The 27015-nt window shown below is 35.7% G+C and overlaps 1 protein-coding gene across 7 annotated transcripts in view; it reads right to left on the bottom strand.

Moving 5' to 3' along the window:
• Positions 1–27015, bottom strand: part of lilli (lilliputian) — a 96841-nt gene that overhangs the window by 7283 nt on the left and 62543 nt on the right. For 5 of the 7 annotated variants that reach the window (XM_068294717.1, XM_068294720.1, XM_068294718.1 and 2 more), the window contains exon 3: positions 1497–2726. The exons of 1 other annotated variant lie outside the window; for it this stretch is intronic. In XM_068294717.1, the coding sequence (XP_068150818.1) occupies positions 1497–1708 (212 nt within the window). In that variant the 5' untranslated portion in view covers positions 1709–2726. Of the gene's footprint in view, positions 1–228; positions 485–1496; positions 2727–27015 lie in introns of those variants that run through there. One more of the 7 variants, XM_068294723.1, reaches the window with a different exon arrangement.

Genomic DNA, 27015 nt, shown 5'->3' with positions numbered 1-27015 from the left:
TTTGTGCGCAAGAACAACAGCAAGAACAACAACAACAATTAGAACAGCAAACAACAACAAGAAACATGGCGTGAACAAACAAATAACAACAACAAAACAACAAAAAAAACAAACAAATGAACAAACGAACAAACAATTTGACATGCAATAATCGTGTGGTGTGGGAGGAGAAAGTGGGGGGAATGGCTTTTTCTCTGCCCCTTTCACTTCACTCACTCATTTACTTACTATCTCATATGTTTGTGTATTTATGTTTGTATGTGCGTGTGTGTGTGTGTGCTTGGTGCTAGCTGGTGGCGTGCTCATGTGTTTAATCTTTATTGTAATTTTTAACAACTAAATATTTGAATTATTTAATGCTGCTAAACAATTTTTCGCTTTCATTGTTTAGGATTGGCGGGCGGCAACGCTAAAATACTCCACAAACAGGAGGATGACATCAAAACAAAACTAATTTGCCAGTACGCAGCCGAACCACGGTCACACTGTTAATTCAAAATGATCAGATGTTTGTCAGAGATGTCATCGTGATCGAATGTCACGTTATTTTTGCGATGCAGAAAATCTACAAAGCAAACAGATTTAAATTTTTAAATTATGTGCATATTGTTTGATTAATGAAATATAATAGTTCTTTATGAAATTTATAATAATCAATAATAATTGTTATTTGTCTTCTATATAAATTTACGGGTTATTGGATAGTTTTTTTTTTTTTTTATTATGAAACAAGTTATTTAGGTTGCATTTAAATTTAATTTGAATGGTTTAATAATTTAGTTTTGTAATGGTTTATCTTGGAAAAAACTTTGCCCTCAATTTAAAATCAATTTTATTCATTCAAAATTGTATATTTTTGCAAGATCGGATATATTAAAAATAAATCAGAGTGTGACCGTACTTTTGAAAGGTAACTTTTGCAATCTTTCTTAAATTGTTTTATTGCTTAATAAAAGTAAATATTATTGTCAATTTTACAAGCATGCAAATATGTAAAAACAACACGATTTATTTTTGATATACAGTCTATCGATTCACGGGGGGCGCCACTATTACGAGGAAGGCTCCAGTGGAATTTGAGACCTCCTCGCCTTTATTAAACAATAAACATACTTATAATGTAAAAAGGGTTGCAAATTTTGACTTCGCAGTGGGCGCCTTGCTACCGCATTGTCTAAATAGTTATATTCTCTTTAGAGAAGGATTTCACTAGTAATGCCAACAGTTGGACAAGCACACAAACACAAGCCTGCACAATACAGTTTGGTGCGTATGTAAATTAAAGGCAAAGGTGGAGCATGTGTCGTAGGTGCAAAGAATTAAACAAAAAATAAAACCAAAAACGGTAGATCCTGTGCAAATATCATGCATTAATACGCGCGCACAACACACACACAAACACACACACAGTAATGTAAAGAAGTAATGTGCGAGAAATGTAAAAGAGAAGGAGAAAAAATGGTGGAGGACCGGCAGCCAGTGACTCTAAAACTTACTTATAATTTTGGCTGTACAAATTGTTATCGTATTGCTGTAGTTGTTGTTCTTGTTGTAGTAGCTGCTGCTGCTGTTGTTGTTGTTGTTGTTGCTGCTGCTGCTGTTGCTGAAGAAGTAGAAGATTGCTGTGGTGTTGTAGTTGTTGTTGTTGCTGCTGCTGTTGATGTTGTAGGTGGTGGTGGTGCTGCTGTTGTTGTTGCTGCTGTGCCATAGCGCGTTCTTATTGTTAATTTTATAATTCAAATCTTCTTTTTCGTTGGACACAATAATTGATGGCCGAAGAAGAGGTGGTTGTTGAGAAGGTTGGGCAGCGGGCACAAATGCACAGACAAACACACACATAGACACGCACTTACACAGACAGACGATATGTACAATCAACAACTACGGGAAGGCGGCAAACCACACACACACACACAGACACACACTCACAAACAAGCACGCTCGCAAGCACAACAAATGAATGGAAAGAAATGGGAGGAAAGTACACACACACAGAGGGGAAAGAAATCGCTCTCTGTTAATGGTGTTGTTGTTGCTGCTGCGATTGCTGTTGCTGCTGTTGTGTTGTTAATGTTGTTGTTGCTGTTGTTGGTTGGCTTATGTTATCGTAGTAATTTTGCTTCTGTGACAGCCACCACGTAGACAAGGCGCTTTGTAGTTATTGCAATTGATGCTTTGTTGTTGTTGTTGTAGTATGTCAGGCAGCATCAGCTTTGTTGTTGCTTTCAACATTTTGCCTGACTGGTTATGTTAGAGTGATGTTAATTTGCTCTGTTAACGTAATGTTGCACTCCCTGACACTCTGTCGCTTTCGGTCCTGTGCTCTCTCTCACTCTCTCCGTTTTGTTTTAATTCATTTCAATGAAAATATTGTAAAAATGTAATGTTTGAAAAGCACTGAAAAAGTGTGTGCTTTTGTTTTTTCGTTCTTTTCGTTGTAATTTTCTTTCTCTCTCTCTCTGTTTCTTTTTCTTCTAGTTCTTCTTCTTTTTCAATTTGCATAAATAATGTTACGAGTGAACAGACTTTTCTTTTTTAAATGCTGCTTTGATTTGTTCTTGTTGTTTTTTTGCTTGTTTTTGTTTTGTTTGTTTGTTTCTTTCTTTTTGATTTTTAAAGTCTTTTATTGCTTTTTTTGTGTTCATGTTATAGTTTTTGTTCTTGTTGTTGTTTTTTTGCTGTTGCAATGTGTAAGTAGTAGTGTAAGGAAAGTAAAGTTGCAGTACCTAAAACGAAAAGAGAATAAACAAAGATTTTAAAAAATTAGTTGCATACTTTTCTGGGTGCTTAAATTATTACAAACGATTTCATATACAAATATGTATGATATAATTCTAAAAGTGACATTTTACCTTTCAAAGCTTTCTACAAATATTTATACTATTTTTTAATATTTTACGTATGAAAGCAACTAAGAAAAGTTCTAATATTAACCCCATATGAAATCATCAACATCTTCATCACTCGCCCTCTCATTATGCTGTGGCATCTACTTTTGCACCTACGTGGGACGCCTACATAATCCTACACCCACACCCAAAGGGAGGGGGATTATGCCTGGGCGAGTATTACATCTTTTCCTTGACGTCGTCATCAAGCTTGCTATGGCGTCTGCTTGGCTTCAAGTGCAACGCTTAGATTCACTTAAACCAGACTCTGAAAGAATGCAACAACAACAACAACAACAACATCAAGACGCCAACAGGAAAGTAAGAAAACACACACTCTTATACGCATACACTCATTGAAAGAGGACAAGGAGGAGAACGATGTCCTTTTGGGTTTATTCTTATGGAAAAATTGCAACTTGTTCTGAGACAAGTGATATGTACATACATATGTGTGTTTTTCTGTGTGTGCGATGGACACTCACCCCTCTATAAGGGAAGCGGTTTTCATGGAAATTCTATTTATAAGTATGTTTTCCACAGAATTCAATTGCTTAAACATGGAATATGAAATTCCTTGATTTAATGTGCTTTGAAACTACTTCTTAGTTAAAAAAATCAGCCGGCAAAAATCTAACCACTTCTCAGGGAAACAAACGTAATACGTGTAGCAATTTATCATATTCAACTTATTAAATGTAAATTAAAAAAGTGTATTCCATTTCTATTTGTACAAATATGCTACAACCAATCTAAATGCCTAGCAAATTTAGTAACCCACCCAAATGGACAAAGAGCAGGAGTCGTTCTCTTTCTTCTCGGCTTATGCAAAGGACAGAATTTTATTTATCATTAGGAGGAGGAAAATGTTGTTGGTTTTGTTTGGTTTATTTTTTGTATTCTTTATGATTTTTGGTTTTTTGTTTTTGTTGTTGCTGTTTCTTTTTTGGTGTGTGTGTGTGTGTGAATGAAAAACGTGTCAGTTAAATTAATTTTCTGGTCACAGGACCTCCTCAACACAGCAGACAAAGTTGACCCTTTTTTTTGTGTATATGACATAAAGTCGAGAACAGAAGGAGGGAGAGAGAGAGAAAGAGAAAGAGCGAGAAAAGGGGGAGAAAAAAACAGAGAGCCACAAATCTGCTGCTAAAATTTATTTGTCTTATAAATTTTGTTAACATCTCAACTGACATACCAAAGGGATACATACATCCATACATATATATGTATGAATGAAGGAGAGAGAGAAAAACATTTAATTATTTTATTTCTGTTGAAGTTTTATTTGGCCTTTTGTGTCCAGTTATACAGTGCTTACAAATAGTTTATGCACATCAAAAAAAAAAAAGAAAGAAAAAACGAAAACGGGAAAGCAAAAGTCAGCCACAAAATAGAGAATGAGGCAAAAGAAAAGCTTGACAAAGTTTTCTTTTGGGTTTTTCTGGCTATTGCTTAATTTATATATGTGTATAAGAGAAGGAACCCCCTTCTTCTTCCCCTCTCTCTATCTCCTTTCCTCTATATGCGCTCTCCTTTAAGCTTTAATGTGCATCCATTTAATCTTAAGCTACAATAATTTGTCTCTTGTCTCTGTTTCTGTGTATCGTTTCTGTCTATATATGTTTGTGTGTGTGTGTGTGTAAGTATTTGCATAGTCGAATGTGACTTTTGTTGCTTTTTGGTTATCCATCTTGGGGGAATTAAAATTTCAAAGCTTCTAAATAATGTCAAAACGATTGCAAAATGTTGAAAATCTTTTGCTGATTGGGGAAATCTTTTGCCGCAAAATGAAATTCTGTTAAAACTAATTGGGAATTATATAAAACAAAGTGGCAATAGTTTTTTAAGTGAAATAGATTTGTATTTATTTGGTTAATTGTTTTATTTGATGTATGTAAATAAAATTGCAAATACTCAAATTCAAATTAAATTATAAACAATTAAGGTTTAAGATGTTGACTTAAAAATGGAAAACAAGACTGACTGACATGGACGTAGGCAGAGGGATCTCTAGGTGTTTATATAACACTCAAAGGCCTCACTTAAATTGACTTTGCTAAACATCGTTTATTGGTAAAACACAATCTATAAATGGCTTTCTACTAAATCAAAGCCCAAAAATTAACTTGCGTTTTGGATGACAAAAAAACATAACATTTTGTATGGTTAGTCGGCAATCGTTTCTGGAGCACTCGCCATTCCCCTTTCCTCTTCTCATCATTCCCGCCTGGGGGGTCTGGGCACAGTAAATATGATATTGCAAAAAGCTTTAGCTGCAAAAAACTTGTCTTGGCCTTCAATTTTGCCCTCGAGCATTTTCAATTTTCTTCTTTTACGCTTCTGTTTATGTATATACCTCTCAATGCCGCCGTCTTCGACTGCTTTTTACTTGCCACATGCCGCGGCGCGTCGCCTCATCGCCTTTTTCACACATGTCTATTTATTTACTTTGCTTTCTTTTTATAGCAAATATATATAATAAGGACAAGAGCAAGGCACATTCAGGATGAATGGCAAGCAGGCCGTAAGGGAGGCATAGGAGTTCTGTTCTGTTTACCGTTTTCGGCGCCTACTTACGGGAGTAGCTCGCTCTCGGTGGTAGACACAGGAGAGCTGGCGAGGACCTCTCTTTGGTGCTGTTGTTGTTGTTTTAGGAGGCATATGTTATGAATTTTATGCAAATATGTTTTGGGTTCTGCACCCCAACCTCAATTGACTACAAAATTTTTGTCTTTGGGCCACCAAATTTAAGAGAATTCGCGATGTTGCAAGTTTTGGTGTTTTGTTTTTTGTGTGTTACTTTATTAACATTTAAATCGCTTTTCGGCGCATGTGAAAAACAAAACAAGTACAAAGTAAACCCGATTTTTGTCCAAAAATTTGATTAATTCAAAAGCCTTAGATAAACAACAACAATTTTGCTTTTAGCTTTAACTTATGTCGTTGACAAAAGATACTGATTTTACATCAGTTGTTTCGATTGATTCATTGATTAGATGAAACAAGCATCAGTTCTACATCATTTATTTAAATATATTTAGTTCATGAATACAGTTATCCAAATACAAGTTAAATGATGACTCTTTGATTTTAGAAACTTTAAACGAATGGAACCGAATGAATAAATAAGCAAGTCATTTGAAAACTCAAGAGTAATCGGAATATTGGTATGTATTTATAATTAAATTATAGGTCCCGCGGAGCTTGATGAATAAGAAATTTGTATATTAAAATTTAAACATTTCTATTCACAATAAAATTAGTGACTATTTAAGTGTCTTACTTATTCGTCTTATTTGTTTCTTTATGCGTTTACTTCAGCTGAGCATTGAATGAATTAATCAGTTCAACTCTATCAGCACTTGTATTTATTCTATATGATACATATTTTATCTTTTAGCCTCAATCATTTAGTTTAGTTATGTCTCAAATATCGATTTAAATACTTTCATAAGTTATAACTGTGTCAAATCAAGAACTAACTTGTCGACTCGACTCTTAGGTAACTAAAATAACTAAAAAATTCGTCTGTTCATATTGTTTTGCGTTGTAAGTGTATTAGGATAATGGCACAAGTTAGTTGTCAAGGTTTTCTACCTGCCTGCTGCATCCATGAATCATTTAACAAGCCTGACACAAACATTAAATTACGCATAGAGAAAGGTTCTTTCACACAGAAGCTGAGAGTCAAGACAGTCGCAAGCTTGGGCATGGCAAGGCATAGAAAATTCAATTCAATTCAAATATGTAGACAGAGAAATAGGTATTCGAGACATGGTCGGACGGGGATGGTTCGTTGGTTGGTCGGTTGGCTGGCTGGTTGGTTGGAAGGGAGAAAAACACATGCGACTAATTTCATATTCATATGCATATTTAGGACTAACTACCTCGAGCAATAGAGAGGACTGGAGAAAAGAAAGCAAAAGGCGGCGGCGGCGGTCGGTCGACTGTCGTTGCACACATTGGCACGCCTAATTTATAACACAAAAGTCTACTTAACTCCCACATGGAAAGGAAAACTAACTACAAGCGAAAGCTCACACTCTCGCTTAGTTTTTTTTTGTCCCCCCACTCGGTTTAAGCCGCCAAGTGAAGTAAACTGAAGGTAAAGGTAAGGGAACAAAATAACACATTCCTTAAATTGTTTTAAGTGATGAACTTTAAGTTACCCTATATAGTATAAAAAGTTAAGAAGCTTTAGGTCCGGTCGGGCAATGATTTTCATCCCAGTAGCTCTTAAATTGAGTTTGGAAATGGCTGTTTCAACTCCGTTTTAGTAAGAATAGAAGGGTAAAAATTAAAAGTTATAAAATCTGAAAATGGCAAGTACAAATTAAAACTCTAATTTTTGAAATCCAAGCTTTATATTTTGTATATATGTTACAATTGTAAAAATCCTAAAATAACCCCCATTTAAGCTAGGGTATAAAAAGAAGATAGAGAGAAAAAGGTTCCACACATTTGTTGGGCAGTGCATAAACAAAAGCTAGATATACATATATATTTGTGTGCGAGTGTGTATGTCACTGTGTGTGTGTGTGTGTGTGTGGGTTGGACAGGATTTATTATCAAATGGGCGCCATAGACTAACGACCGTAGCCACCAGTCGTCGAGGCAAGGCGAGCCCTTCTTTCCATTCCTTTCTTCTCTCGCCTTTTCCCCTACATCCTCCACAACGCTTGTGTATAGAATGAACTAGAGTCAACAAATTTTATGGCACTCATTAAACTTTCTTTCAGCAAAAGTGCCTCAACTCGACTAGCAATCGCCTTGCCTCTTCGTTGTCTGTGCATGTGTGTGTGTGTGTGTCTCTTCCTTTTTAATTTATATCTTTCAAACAAGAATACCAAACCAAACAAAAAACAAAAAAATAAAATGCAGGGGAAAGCTAGAAACCAGGTGGAAAATTTATTTAATTAATTTATACAGTTTAGCATTTTAGCTATTTTGAAAGTAATTAATCTGATACGCTCATTTGGAACTTGCGGCGGTCAAGAATTTGGCAATTTGGGGCAGAGGTCAAGTGGTCAACATTGAATTTAATCAATAAATTTCTTAAAGCCCAACAAATTTCTATTTTCTATTTAAAATTTTATGTAGTTGAAAATGTTCAATAAATTTGCGTTGAAAGTTTTTTGTTGCCTACTTTTTTGGGTTTTAAAGTGTATTCTACAGAAATAAAGAAAAGTATTACTTTTCAACTAGAATTCGTTTTTTCAAATGGTTACTGGTTAATAATTAAATGTCGTGGGGTCAACATAAAAAGTGGAAGGAAAAAAATATGTATTGGCCTAGTTTAATTTCTGATTAAATATTGGTTAACTTTTCAGCTTTCATTAAACTTGAAATTTTGTTGTACAATTTCCAATTCCAGTTGAGGCTACAGACTTGACTTGTATGTATGTCAAGTTGCTTTCAATATAACTATTATCGTCATATCCTGGATTCTGCATCCTGCGCACATGGCACACGCTTATCTATTGCAACAGCTTCAGTTCCATGTGCTGTCTGGCTTCTCTATGCAGCTTGGCTTGTCCAGCAGTTTAAAAGTGAACCCTGCTAATGCCCTACCCCGTTCCTCTCCTTGCCATCATACTCTCTCCTTGGTTTTTTTTACATATTGATGCTGACGCATATTTCCTGCTTCATTAACAGCGACGCCGCCATAAAGTATGCTACACTTTAACCAACAAGATGACTTCGTAAGGGAGAGCAGCAGACAAGGGAAAAGAAGGAGATAGAGGAAGAGAGAGGGGGAAAATGATACAAAACAAAACCTAGGCAAAAATGCATTGCGTTTTTCTTCGCTTCCTCTGTGTTTCTTTACGTTTTTTTTGCTCCACCTGGTGTTGGCTTTTAACGAGACAGCAGCATCTCTCGTCGTCGACGTCCTCGTTCTAGTCTCTTCTCTTGGTTTACTCTCCCCACTCCTAGTTAACATCGTTATGCTCTGGGAACACCCTCTGTCATTTCTTCCGCTTTTGCTGACTTGCTGCTTTGGTCATTTTTGTTTGTTGTCCCCCCCCACTAACTGCTTTTGCTTATTTTTCCCCACTTCCTTGCTCTTTCTTGTAGCATTTCTCTACTTTTTCATTTCCTAGCAATTTTTATACCCTTTGGAAAATATCCATATTTATATAGGGGTTTTCCAATTTGACGATTTTACTTGTAGAGTCTACTTTCTACATAATTTCCAACGTTAAATTAAATAAGCTTCTGAAATATTACTCATACGACATGTGGTTTAGAAATTTGTTTTAATCAATATTATAGGGGTTTTTAGTTGTAAGTTACCATTAAAGTATGTACAATTGTCGCCTTTAAAACTCCTTCCTTAAGTTAATCTATTTTGTACTTTGCTATTTCTTTTTTGTTATTTCCTTTCTTGTTTTCACTTCGTGTTTTTCGCTTCATTTTCTTTCCTTTTTACTTTTTTTTTTGTTGTTTGCCTGTTATTCCCTGTGTGTATCACCGAGTTCTCTCCCTGTTGCTGTGCTGTTGTCCTGCGGCTTGATTTGATTAAAATGATAATAGTTTTTGGGATTTAACTTAAATTGATGTGGGTTAGTCGTTGCCACAATATACAATAGCAACAACAACAACAAAACAGCATGGAAAATAAAAAGGAAGAGAGAGTAAAAAAAAAGAATGTGCAACCCAAATTTTCTTGAGGCCTTTTTTTCTTCTTCAATTTTGCGGCTTATCCTTGTGGTTACTGTTCTCACTTTTTTTTCATGAGAAAGTAAGTGAATGTAACAGGATATATTGATACCCCATAGCTGGATGAAACAGGCCCAATGCTTTAGTTAAGGCTTACTTATCGTACGTAATTAATTACCAAAAATAAATACTTAACTTTACTGCACAAGCATTTGGTCTGCTTTCTGTCTGTGGCATACAACATGACAGCTTGCATATACCCTTGTAATGCTATTTGGAGCACAGGGTATAATAAAAATTCCATTAATAAAATTGCATAAAATTCACTGCAGTTAGCCACAGTCAAGGCGGCTTACATTCTCCAACACTTGCCCCTCTGTTTTTCTCTCTCCTTTTTTTTTACTGGCTTTTTCACTTTTGGCTTTTTAGCCAAATTACTAAGCTCTCTCGCCGTAGTGTCCTTGGCATGCAGCAGAAAGAAAAAAGAGCTGGGTCCACTGAATCAACTACTTCAAATTGCCAGCTTAATATTTAAAGGTAACTTTAACAGAAAAAATAGAAAAAAACAAAAAAAAAGAGCCACGTGTTGGTGGCTAAGACATGACCGCAAAAAGTAGGTAAAAGTTTTGCCTACACATCCTGCAAAAGTTATGGTTAACCGTCGACGTTTCTAGGATTTTTTGGTTCTGTTGCTGTTGTTTCTGAAGCCTAATGAAGTGTGCCAGCAAATTCATAAAATAATCATTTTCGAAACAGACTTTGAAGTCAGTTTACGGTTATAAAGGATACAGCAACCTTTAAATTGTTGCAGTTTTATTCAAACCATTAAGTTGTGGATGCGCATTAGGCGGTACAAAGTGTGGGTCCAAAAGCCGCTTAGCCACATTGAGAAACTTTTCAAACATTCATTTTGCCTTTTGGGTGGCGCACTAGATAGTTGTATGCATTTTACGAATGTTTTGTAAAAACTTTTTTAAGTGAAATTATCAATTAAAAACAAAACTGGCTAAAACATACTTTTTTCAAGGCTGATCTACTATATAATTTAAACTCAAGTCGCATAGTTTTATCGACCACAAAAGTTTGATGAACACTAGAATGTTAAGATGGTTGCTTCTGAGTCCAAAGCAACATTTGTCACAAGTTTATGCAACACTTGGTTGAATTTCGCTGCAACATTTCAATGTTGCTTGTCTATTTGATTTAATAAAAAAAGAGAATGATGTAAACAACAAAGCCATGCCACCTTAGTAAACACTCACACATTCACAAGTAACTACTAGCCACACTGTGACATACAAAATAATAACAGTTGGAATTGAAATTGCATTGTCCCAAAGAACAATAATAAATGGCAACAGTAACAGAAACAACAAAAACAAAGTCCTTCCTCTTCATTCGCTTTGACTCTCTCTTTCTCTTCTTGTTTGGTTTGACGGTGGCTAAAAGTTTTGTGTGGTCTGGCAACGCAATTGTTGCTCACTTTGTCTGTCTCTGTGTCTGTTTTGGGTGTCTGCTTGGTTTACAGTTTGGCAAGCATTGTGAGTTATAAATTACATTTTAATTGGTACAAAAAATAAATGAAAAAACTGCATTCATACGGATAATCTGTAGCTTACGAAGTTAATACATTGTATTATACTTAATCCATCATACTTTTTGAGCACACTGAAAATACTCTACTCTAATGAGTAACGTACATTTCTGCGGCCTTTTCCAACACTCATTTAAAGCATTTCTAGTCACATCATCATGTTTGACAAGCTTTATTTCTACAACTAAGTGAATTTAGCAGACCTTGACTTAATTGACATCAGTTAAGTTTAAAGTAATTAAATTATAATCAAAGAGGTAATGGTTTACTTAAGACATACGATCAAAAACATCTTTACGTTATATTCTGAATAGAGATCTATTCTATCTTTATGAACATGTTGAGGATAATTCATGTAGGATATTCTCCAAGTTCAAGGATGTTTTCGACATTTTGGTTTCATTTTATATAAATTTTTTTTCATTCTTTTGTTTTGGCTTGAATACACTTGAAATAAATGTATCCAAAGTTTTTGGTTTCGAGTTTTATACTTTTATCTACTGCCACACATATACAGAAACACCGCACACACACACACATAGTCGCAGATACAAAGTTTTTATACCCTTGCAAAAAGGGTATATTAATTTTGGTCAGAAGTGTGCAACGCATAGAACGAAGCATCTCCGACCATACAAAGTATATATATTCTTGATCAGCACGACGAGACGAGTTCAAATAGCCATGTCCGTCCGTCCGTCCGTCCGTCCGTCCGTCCGTCCGTCCGTCCGTCTGGATCAACGCAAACTCCTCCTAGACCGTAAGAGCTACAGAGCTGCAATTTTGCACCTAGGCTTGTATATACTGCAGGCGTTGTATATCTCGGATTCAGCCGGATCGGACCACTATATCATATAGCTCCCATACAAACCCCAAAGTCACGAACAGTGACTTTTCTCAATAACTTCGTTATTTTCTATGTTATTATCGTGAAACTTAATATTAGATAGTTTATTACGCTTATAAACGACTGTGCCAAATTTGATCAAGATCGGATGACTATATCATATAGCTCCCATAGGAACGATCGGTCGAAAACAGTGACTTTTGTAAATAACTTCGTTACTTTTACCGCGATTGCTTTCAAATTAAACATTTGTTAGTTTAGTATATCTGTTAATGACTGTGCCGAATTTGATAAAGATCGGGTGACTATATCATATAGCTCCCATAGGAACGATCGGGCGAAAACAGTGACTTTTGTAAATAACTTCGTTACTTTTAACGTGATTGTTTTCAAATTAAACATTTCTTAATTTAATATATCTGTTAATGACTGTGTCGAATTTGGTACAGATCGGGTGACTATATCATATAGCTCCCATAGGAACGATCGGTGGAAAACTGTGACTTTGGTCAATGTCTTCGTTATTTCCTATGATTGTAGGCCATTCTTTCGCAAACATAAGCCTTTTTAGATAAAACGTTCTTTCACATTGATGGCTAATAGGTAAAAAAAGAGTTACCAAAAAAGTTGCAAGGGTATACAAACTTTGACACGGTCAAAGTTAGCCCCGGCCCTCTGGTTTTTTTTGTTCCTGGTCGAGTTTTCCCATTTCTATATATGTATAATCTACATTATAACATTTCGCTATGTCTCGTCCTTTTTTTGCCCTCACCACACTCGCACACACACACAAAACTTCACTTTGATAGTTGTGTCTTTGTTGGAAGGAGGCGAGGTTCGGAAGGGCGAATGGGGATTGGGGTCTAAAATTTTTTGGCACTTTTGGGTTTCCCGCTGCTGTTGCCGCTTGCCGCTGTTTTTGACAACTTACTCGTGCGACGTAACCATTGAGCGAACTGGCGAACGTCGACGTTGCATGCGAAGTTATTTGCCCTTCCCCTTAACTTTATCTCATTGACTCCCCGTGCAACCCCCTCTACATACAACTTCGCTGCCCCCCTCCGCCATTAGGTTTGGCAACATGTGCGAGAGCGTGTCTGTCTGCGTTTTTTTTTTTAGTTGTTTGCTTCTTACCAAAAGGACCGACCATCATGTTGGTTTTTGGCTCGTTTGGCTATTAAAGTTGTCGATGCGTCTTTAAATATGTTTTTTCGCCTTTTCTTTTTGGCTTTCTTTCTGGCCATAATGATTGATAGAAAGCCATTATTGTAATGGTCGGAAAACTAGTAAAAAGTTTAAACAACGTGAAAGGACTGTAAATTAGACCCAAATAAGTTAAAGCAAATTCTCTTACTGAAACGTATCTCTTTTCAAGGAATCAAGGATCAAATCATAAACTTAAATCCATTTTCCTTCCTTTTTTGAGGTCTCTGAAAAATTTGAAATTCACTTATGTTTGACCCATTAGCTTTAATTAGTTTAACTATTCTTCAACTATTATCCTTTTGAAGTCTGATTATAATCCATTTATAAATGCTCTCATTGGACACACAACTTCTGAGGTTATGTGTGTGTGAGCCGGTAAAATTAGGCTAAAGACAAATAGATAAATCAATTAACTTAATGAAAACTATTTGCTTATGCACATGTGATGCTTGGATATCTATTTGTCACTGCAAAACGAAAGAAACATAGAGAGAGAGACAGAGAGAGAGAGGGGATGAGCCTGGTTAATCAGATGTCCTGTATTAAATGTCTAATCTCGAAAGTTTTCTATACTCAAATTGTGTTCTTGTCTAGCTAATTGGGGTCATACAGACCCATTCGGTATAATTTCTCCGCTTTCTTTCTCCTTGACTGGTCTCTTAATTTGGATGGAAATTCGTAGTATTGATTAAAATCCTTTTTTCGTTTGGGCTATCAATTAGAGACACTTTATAGTATATACAAATTCTAAGAATTCATAATACAATTTCCTATAATACTTTGCAAAATTTTACTTTGGCTTCGTTTCATTGAAATGCCAAATCAAATTTGAAAAATGTTGTTTTTACTGCCAAGAAAAGAGCACGAATAATTTATTGGGATTAAAATGTAATTACAAACTACTTAAACTGCAAATGAAGTCGTTTCACTCTCTCTTCCCCTTTTGATGAAATAAATTATTGGCACAATTGGCCACAAATGAAATAAACTAAAGTATATATATAATGGGAAAATAACGCGAGAGAGGGGAAAAATAACTTTTAACAAGCTGACAGGAAACGACAGCAACAGTCAAAAGGAGGCAGCAAACATTCAATAAAAACGTTTTTAACATTAATCAATTAGTTTCAATTAAATTGTGAAAAATCACAGAAACGTGAGGAAAGACAAGCGAAAATAACAAGAAGCAAACAAGTGAAATTTGCCTTAAGCTAGAAAGAGATAAAGTTCATTGCATAAGGTTCAAAATGTAAACAAATTTGGATAAATATTTAGTCAATGATTTTATTTTCTAAAGGAAATTTTCTCTAAAAATCAAATGGATTAAAAATTGTTTGGTGTTTTTCTTTTTGAAATATCAAACCAATGAAATATTTAACAAATGTGTATAAGAATTCGCTACCTTTTATACGCCAGATATTTCCCTATATAAACATTCCCATAATCACAATGTCTATATGTGATTCATCTGTCTCTTTTACTCCTCTCTGTACTTATCTGTCTCTCTCTATGCATTTTCAAATTTTAACCACAAAAATGGCAATAACTAGTTTTGAAAACAAAAACAATTCCGTGGCAAAAACTATGCAGACATTTAAAGTAGAGAAGGATGAACCAGAGCAGCAACAACAAAAAAAAAATTTATATATCCCAGTTAAAAGTCCAAGGGAGCGAGAGAGAAGCAAGTGGCAATGGTGGGAGGGAGGTGTGAGAGGTGGGGGATAAAATTATGACTTAATGGTATTCTACCTTTTCTACTATTTGCCATTTCCACTTTTTTACATTTACGCTTTTGCGTTTTACGCTTAATTATCTTTTGAAATAAAACTCCCTTTTCTCTCTCCCTCTCTCTCTGGCCATAATGCTACGACCGCAACTAGCCAATCTTCTCCCCTTTCCCACCCCTTACTACTACTCCTCTTTATGCCCCAGCATGCCTAGTGCGGTGTGATGTGGTGTGGTTATCCATGTCCATGTCTCGTATGGCGCCAAAACGTCCGCATAACTTTGTTTTAATGTAACCTTGTTAACAGAATGCGTCGTCATCGTCAGCCTGGTAGTCCCTCCCTTTTGTTTGGAGCCATTGTTGTCAAGGGGTAAGGTCCGGAAATCAACACCAACAGGTCGATGGGCTTATAATTGCATTAGCAACCAATAAAAGGCTATTCCTCCCTTTTTTGTGCCGTTTGGTTCAATAACACAAAAATTTCATTAGTTTCTCAGTTAGACAACGGCCACAGGAATCGCAAATTTCATTAAGGCCAATTTACTATTATATTATCAACTAACTATTTCTTATTTCATGCCACCAAAAACAAAATAAAAAAATTTCCATTCGTTTTGCTCTAAGCACGTGCAAGTACTTAGTACATACAAACATAACTATGATAATTCGTATCTGTATTCTCTATCCCCCAATCTAACCAAATATAGACCCAGAGAGAGAGAGAGAGAGTGCTAAAACACGTATACGCCGTGTTGCTCTCACCACAAAAAGTTCTCTGACGTTTTTTTTTTTGGTATTATCTGATCTGCTTTTGCTGTTGTGTTTGTTTTTTTTTTATTATTTATATTATTATTAATGCAAATCATTCAATTTTTGATTTATAAATAACAATATTTGTTTATTTACATAGATTTGCTGACTTGCGTCTCTAATAAAAGTAATAAGAATGTTGTTTTTAGTGCTTGGCCAGCAACAATTAAACAGTTCCATAAGGTTATGAGGAATTACAACAAATATAAACAAATGACAGAAAGATTTGTTTTTTTTTTTCTTAGATTTTCTTCGCTCTTGTTGTTGTATATCAAAATGTAAGTTAAATATCCTTGTTTAGTATGGGATCTTAAATCGCTGAATATTTAAATTGTAATAGACAATACAGTAATTTCCTAATAATACACAATTTCAACCACATTTTCTCAGTTTTTGGTTCTCTCACTCTATATGTCTCACCCTTACGCTCTCGCTCATGACTCATGCATTTAATTTAATGTAAATTATACAAAATTTAGCGCCAAAAATGCACAATTAACAAAATGTTTAACATCATTTCGATTTGTAGTCATTAAAAAAAAAAAAATGTATATTAAAACCAAATGAAATGGAAACAAAAATTCTCGGCACGTTTTATTCACGTGATGTTTTAATTATTTTTTCTCTTTTGATTTTAATTATTCAAAATGAATGAGAAAACAACAACAAGAACAACAATAACAACGAGAGTAAAAAGCAATGTAGGGCATTAGTCATTTTGTTTTATTAGAAATTAAATGAAATATGTTGAAACATTTTGAGAATGTTGATTAAAAACGTTTACTCATCCTTCGTGATGAGGAAATAAAAACATGGACTTGATGAAGTCCTAAGATAGGAAATTAAGTTGTACTCGCTATATGTATATACACTATATTTGCTTTTGATCTACCCGACAAGATGTAATATGCTTACATTTTGCACTTCTTCTAGCCAAAAATAGGCTTCATTGGTAAGATTTTTACCTCTTCTTGTTGCACTTTGCATTACTCAGTCGGTTCTACTAATGACTTCTTGTTCTTCAAGTACATTCGGTGTAAGGAGGAGATGGCAAGCAGGGGGTTTTGGTTTTTGCTTTCTTGTACTGAAGGAAGTGAAGATATTTATTTAAGTGACTTGGTTTCCTAGGGTGGCCGGCCGGCCAACCAATACCACTTATATACCTCCCCCGTCGCGCTTACCCGGCCCAAAGGCACATTCTTTTCTCCATGTTGAGTTGAGCATCATAAAATATTGATGGCCATAAATAAAAAGCGGGTAGCTTTTAATGTGAACGAGCGCACACACAACACAGACGAAAGGAAGAAAACGTAAATAAGAATCTATGTATGTATATAAGACGATGAATGCACCGTGGGTCGGAATTTAACAATACTCTTTTTGACCTATAATCAACATTGCTTGTAAATGTTTATACCAAACTCTCAAGACTCACCCACAAATCGTATAAGGTTTCCATTACTAATTAATTTCTTAGTTATAGATCGTAACTCACCTGAAAATAAATAAAAAGAAAAAGTTCAAGGAATTAGTTGATAGATTAATGAAGTTCAAAATTAACAGCAATTCCATTCATCATCATCCATGATGGGTGATGAAACCACTGTATCCCTTCTGCCCTTTAGGATAACTTTGCATTCAAGTGGCAGTTGATTACAACCGTGGACTACCCGACCGCCGACTACTGACTGCCTGACTGACTAAGAACGATGATGACGAGATGAGACGGTGTTAAACTGTTTGTGGCAATTGAGAAGAGGAGAAGTGGCATGGGGAAGAAAAAACATAGCTACCACAGAGAGTTGGTCGGGTCGAAAGCAAAGTGTTCTTGAGGAATTAAGTGTCAAAACGCAGCTAAATAAATAAGGGAATTAACCGTAAATGGGAAGTCCCAATAGGTGAGATTTAGTAGGTTGTTCTTGGCTTCGCTCCTTCCCTGTCTAAGTAAAACATTTTTTAGACTATAATTATTTCTATAAATCGGGAATCATGATTTTTCATATAATGTGCCTTTTTCAGCATTTAACTTAATCAAAATAAACAAATTTCAGTTACACAAATATTAGCCACAAGTCTCCCCTTCCTTTACAAGTAATCATTGCGATTTTGGTGGTTAGTAAATGTACAATCCACATACTAATTTGGCCTGTTTGCGTAACTAATGGGTAAACGCCCATCCCCCCGCCACCGATATAATCTTCTTTTGGAAAACAAATGAAATTTGCATAAAATGCATTCATTCTAGTGGCAAATCAATTAACTAATTATTTAAGTAGCTTACGAAAACACAACAGAGAAGCCATAAACCAAAATGGCAAAGCACACACAAAATAGAAATAATAATAAATATAAAATAACATTATATTCACTCCTTCCTCACACTTGTTCGCCCTCTCTTTGGGTCGCTATCGTTGAAATATCTCTATATTTCTCTTATTTGCGCATAAACATAAGTGAGACACGCCTCATTAATTTGAATTTGTGGGCGCGACCAGAGAGTGCCCAAATGTCATTTGAGCATAACTAGGCAAAATCCTCAATTTCAGATGCCCCACCTCTTCCCGCACCAAATATCCTCTCAATTTCTGTTTCTTGCTTACACGCACACGCGTAAAATATGAAAATCATTTCAACAAATGTCTCGTCTTGAATTCCTTCACCCTTCTTCTTCTTCATCTTCATCTTCCCTGCTAAACCCAACCAACCACTGTTCCCTTTTCCTCTGGCTTCCTTTGGCCAAGTGACTGACTGGCATATTGAGCAAATTTCGGGGCGGGTGGCAGGAAGTGGGCCAAGGGGGAACAACAGGGGTTGAGTGGGTTTCATCGTACGTGCGTGCAAGACATAACTTTCCGTTACAAGCAGGAAGAGAACCAATGAGAAGGAGAGAGAACACAATGAGAATTTCAAATATGGCAAATATTACATACACAGAAGCTATAAAAGCTTACATTCAATTACCAGTGTACGACTTCTGTTATACCCTCTATTCAAATTAAAGTTCTTAACATGTAGCCAAAATAATTGTCGATATAAAAACTATATATGTATAACAAGTCCTAAGTTCAGAAAACCGATTCTCAAAGATTGGTAATACTAAAGATAGTAAGTATATAAATTTCAGGAATATAGAGGATTCTTTTTGAAAATAAGTTGACCACGAAATTGGTCTGGACAAGATAATACGTCTTTTAGATTAGGATTAGGTAGGGATAGTCTATATCTTTGGACTCAAATAGGTTAGAAAATTTCGTAATATTCAACAGTTTTCTGTTTCACAGCTGCCATTCATATATTTCTATATGTAGACATCCCTTTACCATTAATTTAATATTAGGAAAACAATTCATTTTGCTGAATACAAATTTTGACAAATTTGAATACTTTAATCTGTATTTTTTAACAACTCTTGGCCAAGATATGTGTCTAACAACATATCCTATTGGTTAGAAAATTGTAAGCTGGCTTTTAAACTTCACTTTTTCGGTTCTCATTCAAAGAAATGTAGGATTAAAATAGATTTAGTAAACATCGTTAAAGATCCGCCAAAAAAGTTACTTTTATATGTGCAAGAATAATGAATTGTGAAGTTATCTTAACAACAATTTTTAAAACACTTAACTTCTTAGGTCTTCTAACCAGATGTAAACTACTAAACTAAACAAATTATGTTAATATTAGGTAAAAAATTGTGTTGAATAGTTCGTCGATCTTGATTTTGAGTATTTTGATTCAGAATGTAAAGCGACAAAAGGTACCCGAACAAAAATAGTCTGCAACTTTCTTGAACCGAGGTGAAGAAAAGTTGACACATATTTGGATTCTATTATTTCATCAAGCATTTTAAGCTCCTAGAAAATTCCCATGCATCATTCTATACATCATAACTAATATGCACAACACACACACACATCCACATATACACACCCGCAAAGTCAACTGTAAAGCCTCGACAATGACAATACAATCAACTGGGGCGGGGCCCCTTCATCGTTTCCTTCTGACTAGGACACGACTAGAACGAACATGCCAACGCTAAAGTATAGAAGAGAAGGACTAAGGTGGGTGGGTGGGTGAAGGGTGAGAGAGGGACACAGAGTAACATTGACCAGCTGCACATCCCAAAACGTTGTCTCTTTTGTAATCGTGGTGGTTGTTGCTATTGCTGTTGCTGTTGCCCTTTTGAAGAGATGTCCACATACTTATACAGTTATGCGACTGGTTAACTTGTCTGTCAACTTAGCGGCGTGGAAGGAAAGAGAGAGAGAGAGAGAGAGTGATGTAGAAGAGTAACCTCAGGTTTTGCTTATTGTATCGCATGGTGTTTTGGTTTTTGGTTAAAATGTTTTAACCCCTCCCCGACACCCCTCATCGTAAAATCTGAATGTCTGTTGTCTCTTTTGCAGCTTTAGCCTTGACTTGGCTGATCTCCGTTTTGTTGTTATTGTCTCGCGACATAGCCCCGGAAATGCCGTTAAATGAAATTGTTTTTGTCAAAATTAATGTGAGCTTACAACAGAGCACAGAGAGCAAAGAGAAGGAGAGAGCAGACAGTTAGATAGATAGACAGGCAGACAGACAGACATCATCATGGGGTTAAGTGTGTGGGCGTTTTCGTCTCTCTCTCTCTCTCTCTCTTTCTCGTTCCTTAATCTGTACATGCTTGTATGTATTTATGTATGAAGCGTCCTCTTTCCAAGTACGTGACAGATTTTGATGAAATTTTTGTTAGCGGCGCTTTTGGAAATGAACTTTTTGCTTGGGTGCTAAATGTGTTGGACTTGTTATAATTGTCAAAAGAAAAGAGGTGAGGGATGAAAGTTATGATTATACATACATAAGGGTAAAGTCGAATTGAGCTGTAAAAGGCCTAAAGACAGACTGAACGATGTCGAAAAAATTGTCAGGATGCATTCTCATTCATTATGTGTGTGACTCAATTAATTATAAGTTGTAGTAAACTTTTGCCAAATCAAGAGGTAAGAATGAACATACATCAATGAAAGTACATATGTATGCATATAATGTGGAAATTAGAGATACAAATGTTTTCGAAAAAGACTTAATCCTTAAAAGCATTTGGCAACTAAGTCTTTGTAATCTTTATGAAAACTTTTGAGTTTTTCTTAATAACCGACCAATTTGAGTACTTACTAGTTGAGCCTAAGGAGATTCGAAATAAAATCTAAAATTAATTAAAAACTTCCGAATTTCGAAGAGTTTTTTCACCTTTCCTGAGTCTGCTTCCTTGATCTGTGTTCATGTTTTGTTTCATACATCAAAAAATGTGGGGAGTATTAAAGTTGTTAAAAACGAACCAATATCATTTTCATTTACTGTTTTTTCATTTATTAAAAGTAAGCTAAGAATTCAAAAGGTTAAAGCTCAAGCTTCTCTTACAATTATGTTCATATGTGTGTTTATAAATCCAAACACAAATCATTGGGTATAAGTATATTTTGCAATACATAGCTATAATTGGAATGAATTGAGTGGGAATCCTATATACTAACGACTTGGCATGGCCTATCACAGCATTCCTTACAACACCAACTAATTGACCCATATTTCCCTTGACCCCTTGCCTGTTAAAAATATACGATCTCTCAAGTGCATTAAATAAGAAATAATTTCGTAATATGTAGCAACTACTTACCTACCAGTATTACTCACTCTGTATACCTTTAATCCTCAAGTTGGCGATGGATCAAAAAGGTAATATAGCAAACTAGAGAGTCCTGGCTATATATTACCGACAGCACATAAAGTCAAAGCTCTTGGACAGTGCAAAAGGTGAAACATGAAAACGCATTAGTGGCGCGCAGTGGCCAGCATTGTTGCACACACACACGCACACACACACATACACATGAGAAAGAAGCAAAAATTGTAAAAGGCCGACAACAAATGTAATAACCTAAAGACAGCCGCAATAACAACAACAACAACAACTGGACAAATGACAACCAGAGGGGGCCACCAGACCGGGCAGTGGGGTAAAGAGTATACGAAGTGGTTACGACTCTCATCTTTTGCTCCCTTACCTCTACCTCTCGCGCTCTCTCCCTTTCCCTATCTCTCTCTGTATCTCTCCTTCTTTCTGTCTATGTTTGCCCCTCAACATAAGTTTACTCTAGAGAGACAGAGAAAAAGAGCGTTAGAATTATGACACAAAGCCGCATAAATCTTGTTGACGATAAAAAATTGCAAAAAATATTGTGAAGAAGAAATAGGGAGACCCCTGTGTGTATATGTATATGTGCGTGTGTGTGTTTGCGAATGGCCGAAAGAGACGGCAACACAATACTGGCTATAAGGTTAAAAGCTAGGCCTATGTCCAGGGCAAGTTGCAAAACGTGTGTGTTGGGTCAGGTGTTTGCCCAGCCAATTTGAATTTGTGTTTTTTTTTCTCTTTTTTTAGAGACACCCTGTATCCTATCCACTGCATCAAAGGCGAGTATATAGGGATCAATGAAATTAGCCAACGTTTTCTTTAAGAGTTTTTCTGTAACTAAACCAAAAACTTTTGTGGAAATGTTGGAGAAATAAAAGTAAGTAACTTCGCCTGTATAACAGGGCCGCACTTATCGAAAATGGCGCCCAGGGCACAGTTGAAGGCCGAGCTACAGGAAGTTTTAAAGTCGTAGCCCCATACACAGTTTAAGAAAATCAAAGTTTGTCTTCATTTTTTGTTATCCTCGTTTAACCTTGATTTAGGTAGGCAATAATTCTTCATCTCCTTCTGCTAAAACTGCTCTAGGTGATTGATGTGCCTGATTGAAAACTGAATGCTAAAGAAATCTGACAAAAATCTCCCTTATCCCGTCTATGCACTTATTTTACACAGGTTTAATGGGAGTGCTTTTAGAGGTGAAATTAGTGAATGTTGGCCCCCTGAAGTATGCAATAGATAGTCGACAATGTAATTCAAATTAGTTATTCTTCGAATTTGTTTGTCACTTCATGCAAATAATGTTTAAGGCCAATTTAGTAACAACTTTATAGTCCAAGGTTTCTTTCTTTTACTTAGTATTGTATACTTTAGGGATAAAATTACCTTAATTTTACCCTCTGGAGGCTTTGATTTTGCAACGCTCTGTGTCAAGGAGAGATTAGTTAAAAATACTCATTTTCGTTTTCACCAAACTCAAAAAATGTGATTCTTAGTTAGTTTTCCCATAAGATCTATCTTAAGTTAAAAGCTAAATTAAAAATTACAACTTATAAATTGAGCTTATTGAAAAACTAGCCAAGAAACATATTAAAGCGGAAACTTTTTTTTTGTTCGTTAAAATGCTTGCCAAAAGTCTTTTCTCCAAAAACATATGTGTAAGTTTTCTTTGCAAACTCTAAGGCTGAAGTGTGTTGGCAACGATTTGAGAGTTGATTTTTATTATTTTATTTCAAAATGGCGGTTTACCAAGAAAACTATGTACTCTTTATTTGTATATATATAGATTGCGGCCGATCCGTTGTCCTCTGTGTGTGGGGAGGACTATGGGAATGTCAGTGTGTTTTTGTGTGTTCATTCACTTGGAAGCTTCTGCCTTGGCAACCCACATTGACACACATGGTCAAGCTTCATAGAAGCTCTAACAGCAACTTCAACTCAAACTCCCCACACGACCACAGAGTGCGTAGTAGATTCCTTCTCTCAACTGGACAGTGAACCCTGCCAGAGTCCTCTGCTCTTGTCTGGGTATCCAACATTCATAGACAAAAGGTCTCCACATTCACACGCACTCATACACACACACACTAACACACAGGCCATGAAATTAGTATGACAAGTTGACCATAGTGGGAACAATGGTTATGACTATGATGACTACAATGATGATGATGATAACTATACTGTGCTGACTGTGTCCAGCAATTATCAAATATTCTCAGAATTTGCAGTTTAAAAGGCAACAACATCAAGTATACGCAGTGTGCAACAACGACCCAAACACACAAATTCTTCAATATTTGTATGCAAATGTCTGTTTCTGCTTTATACCATAAACTCACTTGAAAACTGTTTAAAACTTTTTTGGCCTGGTCCATTTTTTTTGTCACTCTTGTTTTTTTTTTTTTTTTTTTTTTTTTTTTTTGTTGGTTATTGAGTTGATATTGGGATTGCTATAAGTAAACAGGCGAAAAAATCCAACGAATATAAAAGAGTTACTTGTGTGTGTTAGTCTTCTTGTTTTTCTTCTTTTTGCCTTCAAATTGATGTACTCAAAATCGCTCGTTTGAGAGAAAAAGGGCTCTAAAAGTCTGAATTAACCCTCTGAATACCAATACGGGCTGAGGTAGTAAAGTTCCTCTCTTTCATACCTCATTCACCCCACCACCCTTGCCACATATGTATGAACGTGAGTACAAAAAAGGATGGAGGAGAGGAGAAAGGGAAAAAAGTATTCTTTTTCATATTGTTTTGTGTGTTCGCATTGACAACACAAGCACTAGAACAATAGGCCCCAGGATCCTTTCATCAAGTTAAAAGCTACACTGCAGGGAATTGACTTTTGTCAATGAAGGTTTTCTCAACATACCAAGGATATATACATACATTTTTATGCACATATCTGTTTGTACATTCGCGATCTAGTTTGTATGAATATTAATGCCCATAATGATAGAAAATATTATATCTATAGATCTCTCAGATTAAACGTGAAGCAAAGGTTTATTAATTTTAACCTAATAAATAGCGCCTTTTGTAGATTGGCTTGTTCTTAAGCTGGTTTCAAAGACTTTAATTAAATTATTCATCAATCCAAAGGCAATACGAATTTTGACAATAATGCCTATGGTCTTCCTCTTCCTTTCCTTCCTGATAACGTGCTAGGCCATTGACATGTTCATTAACAAAATCAACTGAAAGAAATCGAGAAACTTTTGACATAAATTTTGTTTGCTAATGTTTTACTTCCCTCACTCCAAAGAAGAAATATTCTTTGGGGTTTCAGAACCCCATTTGTAGATACAAATACATATATTTTGTATTTCGGACTAGTCACATTATTTAAATTTTGCATAATTTATTAGTTGAAATTGAAATCCCTTTTAGATGCATATGCAAATGCTAGAGATGGATGAATGCATCATATGCAATATACAGAGGGGAGTGACACTCACGATTTAATTCAACCCATTCCTTTACCTTTGGGCACTTTCAGTTGCATTAGACATTTTGTTGTCCCTGCTGCTGCTGCTGCTGCTGTAGGTAGTAAAGGCCTAAAATCGCAGCACTTGAACAAGGTGCTTTAATTGCCACGCCCAACAAACCGTCAACCCCATTAGCAAATACACAACGACTATAATTATAAGTCTCACCTACCCCATACCTATACCAATTCTCCCCTCTAACGTCCACTAGTCCTTCTCTCTCTCCCCCTTTATCTATCTCTCTGCATATTGGATGCAATTCAGTGGACTTTGGCGTGTGTATATACTCTGTAGTACGGTGTAAATGGCAAACTTTGTTGCTGCTGATGACGATGATGATGCTGGGACTAAATGAGTTGGGCCATATCTATATACTTGCATACAAACAAACAAACAAACAAACGTTTATATAGAACTCGAATCTACTACATATAAACTTGCATGTAAAGTAAATGTGCGGTGTGTGTGTGTGTGTAAGTGTTTGTTAGCTGCATTTTGTATTTGTGTATTTTTGCCCTCGTGGTACAGCAGGCAACGAATGCTTTTTCTTTTTTTTTTATTTTTTGTTTTGTTTTGTTGTTTTGTAATGTTGCAAATTTACAAAGTGCGCCGACGACGAACTGACTGACTGACTGACTCGACTCGACTTCTGCTCTTCTCATCCTTCTTCTCTTCACCCATGGAAAGCGAATGACTGGGGAGCATGATTTTCGCATTTTTGCCTGGCCTTTTAATATACATATACATACATATGTATGTAGAGCATACATATGAGCATATAACAATTGAAAAGTATACTAATATTAAACTTTGAAAATAAGCTACAGAACGAACAATCTTTTGTGGCAGCATTTATGATAATATTATCTACTACAGAGTTAAGGTAGCACAATTGTAAAAACCATTCACCGAATGCTTTTACTTAGCTTAAGGTAAAACATGGGAGAACAATTTACTTTAAACATCGATGCTTACAAAGAACATATGCTTAACAATAAGATTTTGGCCAAGGATACAAATAATGGAAATAACCATTTTCTTATTGTGTATATCATTCTGTACTTATGGCACAACATAATTAGAGCCAAGGTATAAGTTTAGTCGGATTACCTATACAAAAGTAGTCTACGTTTAATTTCGTTTGTTTCTTGGTTTGGTCTTGGTTTAAGCCATAAACCACACAATTATATCGAGGCTACTCCATCCGTTTCAGGACATTAGAACTTTATGATGACACTAAAGTATTTTCCTACAAACTGTCTAAGGAATACCATCTATTGAGCACAAATGCCTCTAAGGAAGGTCGTTGTGCTCTCCTTTTTTCTCTCTCTCTGTCTCTCTCTCTCTCTTTCTCTTTCTCTAATAATGTGCATTGTTTTATAATAAAGAAATCTTTTCGTTTTTGCCTGTTGCTGCTATTAGTCATTGTTGTGTTTGTGTTATTTTTGCTTTTTGCTCTTGCTTTTATTGAAACTTTTTATTATTAGTATTATTATTATTATTATTATAGCTCTCTTTTCATTTATGTCTATCTCTTACTTTAGAGTCAGATGACGGAAAGAGATCGTCTACAGAAGGCGACACTTTACCTTCTACTTGTTTTTGCTTTCGCTTCGTTTCGATACGTTTCGATTGGTTTACGATACGAGGGGTGAATATGTTGGCTAGATTAGCGGGAGGAGAGGGGCAGGGACGATAGAAGGTGTACCACCACCTAGCTAGCTTGCCCGACTATTTTATTTCATTTCGTTTGACTTGTTCAATTTCATTTTTTTCATCTCTCTTTTTCTCTCTCTCTCTCTCTTTTTGTTATTTTATTTTGTTCGTTTCGCTTTTTTTATGGGGGCCTGCCTTTGTTACTTTAGTTTTTTTTTATGATTTCTGCGCCGCTGCTGAGATTTATTATTGTTTTCAGCTATATAGAGATATATATGTACAGATATATATATAAATATATGCTCACATGAACGTGCATGTGCTGGATTTTCAACTGATACACATACACATGTCTATACATATGTAATACAAACATATGTACATAGCTTTAGCTTTTCGCAAATCCGCCAGTGGATTGGATTTTTTGCCGCCATCGTCTTTTTCTTCTTCTCCTCCAACTTGTATTCTCCCC

Source organism: Drosophila tropicalis, unplaced genomic scaffold (assembly GCF_018151085.1).
Source record: "Drosophila tropicalis isolate 14030-0801.00 unplaced genomic scaffold, ASM1815108v1 contig_845, whole genome shotgun sequence".
Taxonomy (NCBI): domain Eukaryota; kingdom Metazoa; phylum Arthropoda; class Insecta; order Diptera; family Drosophilidae; genus Drosophila; species Drosophila tropicalis.
Note: the sequence above shows the minus strand (reverse complement) of the source record. Positions and strands in the feature narration are given on the sequence as shown.